The 13005-nt window shown below is 46.9% G+C and overlaps 1 protein-coding gene across 1 annotated transcript; it reads right to left on the bottom strand.

Annotated features, from left to right (window-relative positions):
- Nucleotides 1-5140: 5140 nt before the first annotated feature.
- On the bottom strand, nucleotides 5141-7541 carry RHOB (ras homolog family member B). Its single transcript, XM_009909490.2, has one exon. It carries the CDS (start codon nucleotides 7232-7234, stop codon nucleotides 6644-6646), a length of 591 nt encoding a protein of 196 aa, XP_009907792.2. The 5' UTR covers nucleotides 7235-7541; the 3' UTR covers nucleotides 5141-6643.
- Between the last annotated feature and the right edge of the window lie 5464 nt (nucleotides 7542-13005).

The raw sequence follows: 13005 nt of genomic DNA, 5'->3' as shown, positions 1-13005 counted from the left end.
GGCAGATTGATACAACACTATTTTGACACAAGTTCTCTCCCATTTGGTTTGCTTGGTCCTCTATCTAGATGCTGGTGGCTTTAGAGCCCCTCCCACCTGTCTGCCTGAAAAATGAAAATTAATTATAAGTACTTTTAGAGTAGCCTGAAATTTGGAGTTTCTTTCATGATGCTTATGAAGGCATGGGTGGTTTAAGAATGTAACACAGATTAATTTCTCCTCAAAAAAAAAAAAAAAAAGAGTAGACAAAATCCTCATCTTTTCATCCCTGATGTTGAGTTACTCTTGCACACTATGCAGTGATGTTCCTCAGGCCCAGTCAGCATGGGTTTATGAAGGGCAGGTCCTGCCTGATCAACCTGACCTCCTTCTATGGCAAGATGACCTAACTATTGGATGAGGGAAAGGCTGTGGATATTGTCTGCCTAGACTTTTGAAAAGCCTTTGACACTGTTTCCCACAGAATTCTCATGGACAAACTGCCTGCTTGTGGCTTGGATGAGCACACACTCTGCTGGATGAAGCACTGGCTGGGCCCAAAGAGTGGTGTCAGTGGAGTTAAATCCAGCTGATCACCGGTCACAAGCAGTGTTCCTCAGGGCTCAGAGTTGGGCCCACTTCTATTTAACATCTTTATTGATGACCTTCATGAAGACATACCATGTGTCATCAGTAAGTTTGCAGATGACACCAAGTTAGGTGGAGTGTTGTTCTGCACAAGGAAGGGACTTGGATAGATTGGATCAATGGGCCTACGTTAACAGGATGAGCTTTAACAAAGCCAAATGCCAGGTTTTGCACTTGGGTCACAACAACCCAAAGCAATGCTACAGGCTTGGGGAAGTGTGGCTGGAAAGCTGTCTGGCTGAAAGGGACCTGGGGGTTCTAATTGACAAGCAGCTGAATATGAGCAAGCAGTGTGCCCAGGTGGCAAAGAAAGCCAATGGCATCCTGGCTTCTATCAGAAATGGTGTGTCCAGCAGGAGTAGGAGGGTGATTGTCCCTTGTACTCAGCTCTGGTGAGGCCACACCTTGAGTATTGTGTTCAGTTTGGGGCACCTCAATATAGGAGAGATGTGGAGGTGCTGGAGCGAGTCCAGAGGAGGGCAGCAAAGCTGTGAAGGGCCTGGAGAATCTTGTGAAGATTGACCGAAGGGGCTGGGGCTGTTTAGTTTGAAAAAGAGGAGGATGAGGGGAGACCTCTTTGCTGTCTACAACTGCCTGAAAGGACATTGTATAGAGGCTGGTGCTGGTCTCTTCTCCCAGGTAATTAGTGATAGCACAAGAGAGAATGGCCTCAAGCAGTGACTGGGTAGGTTTAGACTGTACATTAGGAAAAAAATTTTCACAGGAAGAGTGGTCAGGCATTGGAATGGGCTGCCCAGGGAGGTGGTTGAATCACCAACCCTGGATGTGTTTAAAGGTCATTTGGACGTGGTGCCTGGGGATATGGTTTAGGGTGAACCTTGTAGAGCAGGGTTATCGGTTGGACTTGGTGATCCTGAGGGTCTTTTCCAGCCTGAATGTTTCTGTGATTCTGTGATTCAGTATCTTCTGGGCTGAAAATGCAAGATGTCTATTAACTTCTGTAAGAATCCTAAATGCAGAAGTTTGATTTTTGCACAGACAGTGGTGACTGCATCTAGCTATGCACAAACCTTATAAACAGCCCTGGTCTGAAACTCACTCAGCTGGCTCCAGAAAAGGTCAGACTGACAGTCATCAAACCCCAGAGAGCCCTGCAAAGCAGGACCCAATTCTGCAGTCCTGGCTTGTTCATCTGTAGTCAGAGGAAGGAGCCCCACAGAGCAATGACTACAGGGTCAAACCTCATTGTATATAAAACCCCACAGAACAAAAGCTTAGGAGCAGGAGAAAAGGCTCTTCCACGGCTATTCCCTGCCAGTGCCTCCTTCCCCATCTCCTGGGAGCCCAAAGCTGACACCACCCTCCCCTTCCATGGAGTCAGGAGGGGATATTATCATGCAAATGAGCCCACCAGGAAATCCAGTTTGTTTCCAAATTCCTATATCCAGTCCTGCCACATTAAGCTTTGAATGCAGAAGAGGATGAATGGCCTAAAAGCAACAGAATTATGCATTTAGTGCAAAATCCCACTCACCGGTCCCCTTTACTTGGAAGCAAGATTTAGCACACACACAAAACCCACACAGACTAGCAGGCTAGGGGGAAAATGTAGGCACACATTTAGTACATGCTGTAGACACTAATTTAATATTCCTCCTGCTATGCATCTCCAGTTCAGTGTATGTACAGCATCAGTGCCTCCAGTTTTAAACTCCACTCTTACAGCCCCACCTTTTAGTGTGAATTTGATATTTCAACCATGTAAGAGAAGCAGATATGCCCTTAGTTATTATTACACCAAATTACATCCTGCTGACTTATGGATGGATAATACACTGCTGACACATAAAGACATCTCTTACCAGTAACCACAAAGCCTCTCACTTCATGAACCCCCTTGAGGAATTGGAGAGGTGCAGTTTGGGTGCCAAGCCACCAAACTTCATCTCTCGTCTGCTGCTTACCACAGACTATGGCTTACCACTCTCACTGGAAGCAAACTCCTGACTCTCAACATGAACTTGGAAAAAATCAAGGAGGGGCAGGAGAAAAGCAGGAAGAGTAACTCATTCCCTTCCTCTAGTGGCATTGAAAAAATGGTTACTCATTGCACCAGGCTACCCAAATCAATTTGGTGCAGAGAAAAACGAGTTATGGCTTTGATTCCATCATGTGACCCTGATGGGTGGACTCCCACACAGTGATCTCACTCTGTAGGCTTACTCAGAGCTTCACAAGTAGCAGAAAAAGGTCACACTGAGTTAAAACTGAAATGTATGTTCTTGCAGTTTTCCCCCCTAGGGCCAGATGCTCTAGCCCTGACTTGGGCGAAGATCCAATTGGAAATAAAGAATGTAATTACCTTGTAAGCACCTTAGTGGAAAATATTAGTATAGTTAATTATGCAGGGATGCAATGCTAACCCATTTCCCAGTGTTTAACATACAGATATTAATGCTTTCTCCTTCAGGGTTTGGAGAAGATCAGCTATTGCTGTAGAATTTATGCTTTTTGCAGCTACTGCAATCAGTTCAAACATAAGGGTTCCAATGCTGATTTTACCATCTCTGGCTGATACTGCACACAACAGGGGTTTTGAGAGCCTTTGTAAGATTGAGATCTTTGGCCATGTCCCTTTAAACATCCAAACCCAATTTTTATTTTTGTTACGGATGTTTTAGGACCAAAAAGTAATTTCAGGGTTCTCAAGCTGAAGATAAGGAACTCACCATTGGAGTATCAGGAGAATTTAAATCCTTGGAGCTGTATACCCAAAACCTGGGACTTTCAAGAACTCCTGGGTAAATTATCTAAGTGAAAATGCCATTACGTTTAATTAAGGATCAGGTGAAACAGCAGAGTAAACACATGGACTGAGCCTGTACTTTAGCCTTTGAATCTCCAAAATGCAAAGCCAGGTGCTTCCACACTATTTCTGATTGGCTTTCCAGTTTTCAAATAAGGAGCCTGCTTGGCCTATGTTAGTCTGTCAAATAATCCCCACTGCTTTCACTCCACAGCTGGCAGAGCCCTCTGTGAACAAATGAGCAAAAGCCACTCAATATTTTTTGCCTGCCCTGGTATTTGCTAACATCTCTGAACGATCTAGTGCACCCTGGCAGATTTTCATAGTCTAGAAAAACAAAAGGGTCAACTTCTTTCTCACATCTCTGCAAAAGGTGTTGAGAGGGTTTACAAAAGTATAAAACTGTCCTGAAATTTCTCTTACAGGCACCTATAAGGGAGTTTTTCTTGGGGGGGGGGGGGAAGGTGATGAAACCATCAGCACTTTGGGAATATGCCTTCTTGTTCAGTGAAAATCATGTAATGCATATTCACAGAATCATGTTTTGGGTTGGAAGGGACCTTTAAAGATCACCTAGTCCAACACCCCTGCAACAAACATTTTTAATAAGGTCAAGTTGCTCAGAGCCCCACCCAACCTGACCTTGAATGCTTCCTGGGTTGGGGCTTCTACTACCTCTCTGGGGAGCCTGTGCCAGTGTTTCATGTCCCTCACTGTACAAAATTTCTTCTTTATATCTCATGTTAAACTGCCCCTTTTTATTAGTTTATCACCCCTTGACCTGTCACAGCAGGCCCTATTAAAAAGTTTGTCCTTCTCTTTCTTGTATGCTCCCTTTGTGTACTGAAAGGCCACTATAAGGTCTTGCTGGGGCCTTCTCATCTCCAGGCTGAAAAACCCCAATCCTCTCAGCCTTTCTTCATAGGAGAGATGTTCCACACATTTTTCACCACACATTTTTCACCATGCCACCTCTTCTGCCAGGAGCTGTGGCTGCAGGCAGCGCCACCCAGGCTTCCTGCTGCTGCCTGCACTTGCCCCAGCAGTGGAGTGGCAGCGGGGATCACACCTCAAAGCTCAGACAGTGAGGGCTGCAGCAGGCATGACACCCTCCTGTGGATCCCTGACACAGAAAGACCCAGACTTTGTGCATTGCTTTGGGAATTAATGAGGCCAGCAATTAGAAAATCTAGCTGGGCAGCTTAGGAGACTGCTGCAGCACAAGCATACCATCCTGCTTTTGATTCAAGAGCTAGCAAAGCCTGTTCACATGCTCTGCTGTAGCAAGCAAAGGGGAGGTCAGTAATAAAAACTGCTTTTATTGAAATATGTTCTTTGAAAAATAACCCTATCACCCCTGCTGCTTTTTTTCTGTCTGTTTTCTTGCTATACAAGTCCAAATCTCACCCCAGCCACCAACAGACAGCAAGGGCATAAGGTGAAGGAGCACCAGGAACCTGAGCCCAAGCTCATCCTGCACAAGGCACAGAGCCTTCTTGTGCTCTGCAGCAACAAGGATGGATTACTCAACCACCTTGCATTTTGAGTACACTTCCATATGCCACCTGTAGAGGAAACTTACAGAAGAAGATCCCTAGCAAAGGAAAATTGTCTGAAAGCTGTCAGACAGGTATTTTGGCCAGTGGAGAAAATACAAACAGAAGCATTGGCAAGCAGGGGGCAAACTCTGGTCTACTTTAGCAGCATCCAGGTTTATTTTTACAAACCAAGGACAGCCCCCATAAATCAAAACACTGCTCTCAAGTGTCAGCATAGAATCTTTTAATACTTTACATAGAAAACCTGCATACACAGTCCATAATCTTATGTAAACATCATATACATCTCAGGTTTTGCCATGTCAGTTTATTAAAAACAAAAAACAGTCTCAGTACCACTGTTGAGGGAAGAGGAAGGAAAGTAAACATAATGGATACATTTGTTCTCTGAACCAGAGAAACACAAGATTCTTTTCACCTGGGTTGGCCACCCTGTGAAAGTAAGTTTTAAATAAACCTAGTTTCTTTAAACTGCCCTTTAGTACTAAAGTCTGATGTAATCACTGCATAAGGAACAATGCTTTCACTCATTTTTTCCATGGCAAAACGATACAGTGGTTTTATTTTGTCTTGTGTTGAAATCAGTTTAAAACAAGACCCAGATGAGGTTATTGAGTAAAAATGTTTCCAATGCTACAGTGTTGTACGCAGATGGCAAGTGCATTGAGTATTTAAAATCAAACCCCAAAAAAATCCACCAAGTTGTGCAAAGTAATTTCTTCTGAAAATAAACTTTTAAATAAAGCCAAATCAACATACTTGCAGAAAACAACACTAAAGGAAGGAGCAGGCACCAAGATCATAATATGGCATATCATCCCCTTCCCCCTTGCTCATCCTGCCTCATCCATCAGCAAGGAGGACAGAGCAGTTCAGCTTTACTTTCCAGCCTGGTGGCTTCTGCAGCTGGAGGCAGTTCAAGGCTCGCATTATCAGCAGGCATGTCACTCAGGTCAAGTTCCTTTGCACAACACAAGTCTCAGATGGGTGCCCACTCCCCACGTCACTTGAAATAAGCACCCCCTGTACCACCCCAGTTTGCACAAGACAGGAAAGGTAAGATATATACAGGCTTCACTTGGGACGACCCTCTTCTCCCAGTCTCAGTCTTCAGGGCACTGACTTCTACAGCAAGTCAGGCTCAGGCTGAAACATCTGCAGGAGAGGCAAGGATGCTGCAGGCAGCCCAGGAGATGCAGCTCCTTCCCCAGCCTGCCTGAAGGGGAGGCACATGCAGGCAGGGGGCAGAAGTCCCTTCGAGCATCTCAGCTCCACAACTCTCCTCTTGCAAAAGAGAGGAAGATGTCTGGAAGCTGGGTGCAGCAGGTGGTAGGCAAAGAGGAAGGGCTGGGTGCAATGTTTGGTCAGTCCATTCTCAGCAGCTTTTTGTCACTGACAATCTACAATTAACTCACAGGGGTCAGTGGTAGGAGAAGGCTTCTCCCCACTTTATTCCTAAGACTCAGGGCATGCAATCCCCCCCCTCCCTCTGTCCCCACGGCTGAGCCAGCACAACCCTTTTCAGCCAAGGCTAAGGGAGCGTGCACCCTCCCTTAGCCCCCACCCCGATTCATCACCAGCCTCCAGCTGAGGGGACAGGCTGATGCCATGTGCGTTCATAACCCAGCTCCTCTCCACCTGCCAACAGGTGACCCAGGCGCTGTGCCCAGCACCACGCTCCAGCCACATCCTATAGGACCTTGCAGCAGTTGATGCAGCCATTCTGGGTGCCATAGCGCTTCTGCAAGGCTGCCCGGGTGGCAGTCTCAAAGACTTCCCGGACACCCTCCTTGGTCTTGGCTGAGCACTCCAGGTAGTCGTAGGCCTGGATGCGAATGGCCATGGCGCGGCCATCCTCAGTGCGCACTGGCTCCTGTTTCATGCGGGCCAGCTCGTTGCGCACGTGCTCATCATTACGCAGGTCTTTCTTGTTGGCCACCAGGATGATGGGGACGTTGGGGCAGAAGTGCTTGACTTCAGGCACCCATTTCTCTGGGATGTTCTCCAGTGAGTCCGGGCTGTCCACAGAGAAGCACATGAGAATCACGTCGGTGTCTGGGTAGGAAAGGGGGCGTAGGCGGTCATAGTCCTCCTGGCCAGCCGTGTCCCATAGGGCCAGCTCTACCTGCTTGCCATCCACCTCGATGTCAGCCACGTAGTTCTCGAAGACAGTAGGCACGTAGACTTCGGGGAACTCATCCTTACTGAAGACGATAAGGAGGCAAGTCTTGCCACAGGCACCGTCCCCCACCACCACCAACTTCTTGCGGATGGCTGCCATGGCCAGGCTCGCCAAGCTGGCCTTGCCGTGCAGCAGGACGATGGCAGCGCCCTCCTCCCCGCGGCTGCTGCCTCCCCCTTCTTCTCGCTTCTCACAGGGCACCGTGGCGAGCCGGGCCCGCGCAGAGAGGCGGGCGAGCGCGCGCTCCTCTCTCTTCGCACCGGCACCACGCCCTCGACTCCTGCCTCAGGGGAACGCCACGGCTTCAGGGCAGCGCCGCCGGTGACACAGAGTTCGGTTCTTCGGGGGCAAACGCTGCTGCCACTGCTCGCCACACCGCACCAGACTGCCGCCACTCCGCGTTGCCACTGCCGCAAGCTGCCGGCCGGCGCCGCTATTTAAAGGCGCTCGCGACTTTCTTAATATAGCCGACCAATGGCAAGGCAAGGAGTGAGGTCATCCCTGGCGGAGAGCGTCGTGATTGGAGGGAGGCAGCGAACGGGAGGCGGGACGAGAGGAGGATGGGAGACGAGCGGGGCGCGAGCGGCGCTCGGCTTGCGGCGGGGTTGTGCTGTGCTGTGCTGTGCTGTGCTGTGCTGTGCTGTGCTGTGCTGTGCTGTGCTGTGGCGGGTGGCGATGACCGGGCGTGACCGCGCTGGGCTGGACTGGAGCAGGGGGGCTGGTGGTTATGGGAAGGCTAAAGCCGGGCTGGGAGCAGCAGGGCGGGTGGGTGACGGGCGGAAGGGGCTAGTATACTGGGCCGTGAGGCGAACGAGACCGGGCTGTAAAGCGAGCACCGCAGGGGGCTCAGGGCGCACGGCCGGCAGCGGTGCCGCACCTCCGGAGAAGCCCGAAGCCGGTCCCCCGCCCGCGCTGTGCTGTTGGTGCGCCACCTCCTGGCCCCGGGGTGGCGGGTTTGCGGCAGGGCAGCCCCGCCGCCCAGGATGGCCGGTCTTCAGAGGCTGGGCGAGCACGGGAAAAACAGGGGAAAGCGCTGTGTCTCAGATGCGGTCTTTAAAGCCCAAACAAAGTGGAGCTAACATTATTACAGGCAGTTAAAACAAAGCCTTCACATATTGGTGGATAAACGCAGGACACGACCACTTCCCTTCCTTAAAGGAAAAAATTAATCATGTTTGAGTCTCCCTCTTGCAAGCTCTTGGCCAAAAAGCAATGGAGGAACTAGAAGTAGCAGACTTGAACTGAAATGTCCTTTTGGTCTCAATCTGCACAGCCATCAGGAGCCACAGTAATGAAAAAATTAACGTGGAAAATAAATGAGGGCAAGACTGGAGTTTCAGATTGCTTGGGGGATAGGGTGTAAGTACCTTAATATAAACAGATGGCTCACGCTGGGTGCATTAATAAAGCCATACATTGTGAAGGCTCACACTGTGAAACTGCTGGTAGCAATTCACTGTGTCGCTATCACTCTTCAGCTAGGTGTTGTCTCAAGCTTTTTTGTTGCAAGCACTTTGACCTAAACGGTGTCCTGTGTGTTGGACAGGGCTGGATCTAAAGTATTCTCTTTTGCTAACCAGCACTCGCTTTAGTGAATAGAACAAAAATGAGTGATGGAACAAGATGGTTATTATTTAAAATTGTACTGAAAAATATCCACTTGAAGACCAAATGCATCACTGAGTCTGTTGATCTGCCTGACAAGATACTTGCAGCAGAGTGCTACAGAAGTGTGAGTCAATAGGGCAAATCGTTCACTCACGGTTCACTTAATCCTAAACATTGAAATATAATTAATCTTCTGTGAGACTTCTGTAATTCCCATTTCTCCCTGTCAAAAGACCGTGTCCCTGGATGGTGATGACTGGATTTGTACACCTTGGTCTTACATGGTTTATACAGTATATATTTACAGGATGTTAGCACAATACATTCAAACTGATGGGGGGGGGGGGGGGGGGGTAGTCATAGGCATCAATATTCTACAGTCCCCGTGGCCTTTTGACAGGCTAAGTTTCTAATTTGCCTCGTCTCCTTACAGTTGTTGTCACTACTCAGTTTTAAATTCTTCATGAAATGAAAAAAAGTTGCCCATGTGCAAGTGTTCCCCGTGCTGGCATGTCCTTCAGGCAACGGAGCATTGGCAGCTTGTAGCTATTTTCTCTATAAATGTAATCACAAGCATGCAGAGCCGTTCTGATAGGCAGATAGAGCTAATTTGCTGCATAATGTAAGTCTTCTAAATGCATTCGCTGTTGCAAACCTCGCGAAGCTCCTCAGCGGAATTAAACCGATGGCGTATTTTTCACTGGGGCTCAGTGCCACCTTGTGGCTGCCTGGCCGACGTGAGTGCCCGCCTTCCTTACAGCTCCCACGCTGGAAAACTGCACCTCAGGGGTGGCAGCAGGAAGAGCCGCGAGTGCTTGACAGATCGTGAGAAGTGCTGCTTAAGCATGCTTTTGAATCCCTTTTTATTTGGCTTTTGGGTGGCACAAAGAATCGTGCTTGGATGTTTCATTTTGTCCTTTCATGCGCAAAACAAACAGAAAAAAGAATCACCCGAATGAGAAGCTATGCTGATCATCTCATCTGTGCTGTGCCATGAAAGGTAGGGAAATATGCAGATTACTCATTTCAAAGCACACAATTCTGTTGTTCGGAGTGCTGCTAGTAGTTGTCTGTGGTTCTCGGTGTAGAGAAAGCAAACCAAGCATTCAGCATCCAAACTAACACTTTCAGACTTCAAAGCAGGGTGGTCCCTTCCAAGCTGTCTATGGGTCCCTACTTCTAAACTATGCTAAGGAAACATTCTAAAAGATTTGGCTAACCCAAGTCAAACCCACAGCAGACACTCTTCATGTAACTAGAACAGCACAGACATAGTTTGAGTACCCAGTTAGGTTCTAAGCCATAGCTCCCTAATTTTCTGGTGAAGTCTTACATGCTTTCAAATACTCTTCCCCCCCCCCCCCCCCCCCCCCCAGAGGCTTTGTATCAGGAGACCCAGCCTTGTGACTCAGTCAGGCTGAAACTGCACTCATTTCACTGTCCTAGGGTACACTCCAGCAATGGTCTCTATAGGGGACATTTATTCTTAAATGTGTAAAACTCGGGACTTGATCATGGCCTGGGTGTCATACTTAGTGTAAAATTGCCACACACCACCTTCATCCTGTGGTGGATTTAGCCCATAAATATCAGTGCACTGTGGGGTACCTGCCCTGAGCTGTGTGAGTGCAAGTGAGGAAGCCCTTAGTTTATATTGTCTCTTTCAGTTATATATTATTACTTCTCTGGGGCATTCTTTCTTCAGCCCATACATGAAAGCAAGAACTGAGCCAGTTTCAGGAACAGTGGAAATCCAGAGTAGAGTTGTGCATAAGAATCCTTTTCTTCCTGCTTGGATCAATGCATCAGGAATGGTGGGAATCTGAGCACCATGGCAGTGCTGCCAGTGCAGCAGAAACAGACATGGTCATGGCACTGTAAATGAGCACAGTGAAAGTGCTTCCTTCTTGGGGTGGTGTCTGAGAGCAGAGACAGAAAACTTGAAAACAAAACAATGAAGAGTCTTAGCAATGAGTCGACTTTTCCCTCTCCTTAGGAATTTTGTACAGGAACAGTTCTGTATTGAAGCATGGTCATGGTCTGGATGACACTAGGGAGTGTAGCCAGCTCACATGCTTTAGGGCTGAAGCTGAAATTTCTGTTGTAACTTTTATGTTTTCTGGTCAAATCTGCATGATAAGCCAAACTATGCTTCTTTAAGTAAGCTGAAACTTCACTCTCAGTAATCCCTAAATGTGTGTGCTCTAAGAGTATTTGTTCTGCTGTACCACATACAGATGTATGATCAATGAAAAAAGTATGAAGTAGAAAAGAAGGCACCGCTTCTTTGCTTTCATTGCTTGTGCTGGTGGTTTTGAGATTAAAACTTGGCCTTTTGTTTTTCACTCGATTTAATCTATTTTGCATGTTTTGTTGCTGAGAAGACAGTTCTGGTCAATTACTAGAGATTTTTTCCAGATTATATTCCCCCCTCCCTGGCCCTGTTCTTTTTTGCTAAACAGATTTTCTAAAGGGCATGTCTGTAACTCAGATAATTTGTGTTCAAGCATAAATCTGTACCAAAAGCATGAAGGCTCAGTAGGGAAGGTAATCTTTCTTCTTTTTGTCAATAAGTAGGCAAGTAAGTACATCGCCTGCTGTGGCATAATGTGCTGAGGGAGCCATATGTGCCAGTAACAGCATACTGAGTCCTGCATGCTAACTTGTACTATAACACTAGCAACAAGCATCCTGCAGCCCTCATGCAGGCAAAGCTTCTCAGTGAAGTGAGGAAAGCAAGAGCTAGCTAAATATGAGCAGCTTAGAGGCTAGTGTGAAAAATCTCTGAGTAGATGTAGGAGGACAGACAGAAATGGTAAGTATCTGTCTCTCTAATCTGCTAAGATTCTCTGGCATATATAGGAACTAGACCACTTGTTGTGTGTCACAGCAAGTCTGTTGCCTTCCAGTGTCCCTGAAGAAAATTGGAATTTAACTCTCAGATCCCCTTGTGATCATGGTCTCAGCAGAGAAGCCAGACTAAGCTACCTAGAAACCAGAATGGCAAGGCACAAAAAGACAAGGTGAAAAAGACCACTGTATTTTCATATAGAGGTTTAGGCTAAGTACGGCGCAAGTGAAAGCACGTTGTGCCAAACAAGAAATGCCTTCATGATCCTAAAGAGATGTATAGAACTCAGTGGCATTGTCCTTTAGGTAACAAGCAGGGCATGTCAGAAGCCAATGACTTTAGCTTTCTCATGTTTCTGTGGCAACACTATCAGACTCCTACTTGAAATATGGTCTGGCATAGTAGAATTAGACCAACACAAAACACTAAAGTGGCCTCAGGCCTTCAGCTGATTTCAAATTAAGCAAAAAAAAAAGTACCTCATCCTTAGGCTAAAATTTTTGTGCCTAAACCTCCTTATCTCAGTTGAAGAACTCTTCTGTAGCTGTATGAAATAAATGGGCTGACCACATAACTCTACTAATCAGAAGTTAAGTATCTGCATCACCAATAATGCCTTTGGAAACAGCTCTCTCTACCGAAAACCCAACTTAATCTACCTTCCGCTCCTTTTGTTTTCAACTTTTAGTGGCTGCAGGCACCTTTCAGTGTCTCTCTACACAGAAAACTGAGACAGAGAATGTAAAAGTTGCTTGTCCAATGCCAGTAAGTTAGCAGGAAATTTAGTCTTCCTCTCTGGAGTTCAAGATAGTATTTTTAATACTGAACAGTTCTTTCTCTTTAGATTGTCCACTTGATAGACTTCATTTCACTGCTTGAGGATGAGCAAACACTAGAAAAGGTTGCCCAGAGAGGCTGTAGAGTCTCCATCCTTGGAGACATTCAAAATCCAACTGGACACAGTGCTGAGCAGCCTGCTGTAGCTGATGCTGCTTTGAGCAGGGCAGGGTGAACTAGATCCCTTAACACTTCATCCATTCTTCAATTCTGCAGTTCTTCTCACTACAAAGCCTCAGCAGATCTGGAAGGGGGTGTTTGACGGTGTGTCTGGCACTGCCAAATTTTGTAAGAGAAATTTTGTTGTTGTGTTTCATCACATGGAAAGGCAAGTATATGTCTTTGTTGCTCTTGTGTGAGTGTTATAAGGGCTACATTTATGTAGGAAGAAAAATCCCTTTAATCTGCAAAGTGACACACTTAAAAAGTTGGGTTTGTTTCCTTGTCCACCTCCCAACAGTATGAGCACAGTTCCAGGTTTAAGCCAGGTGCTGGTCTTGAGAAAGGGAAGTGACCAAGCTACAGTTTTTCCCAGAGTCTTTATGGTCCAGGGAGGTACAGACAAACTAGGACA

Source organism: Dryobates pubescens, chromosome 3, assembly GCF_014839835.1.
Source record: "Dryobates pubescens isolate bDryPub1 chromosome 3, bDryPub1.pri, whole genome shotgun sequence".
Lineage (NCBI taxonomy): Eukaryota > Metazoa > Chordata > Aves > Piciformes > Picidae > Dryobates > Dryobates pubescens.
This window is presented reverse-complemented; position numbering and strand designations above follow the sequence as displayed.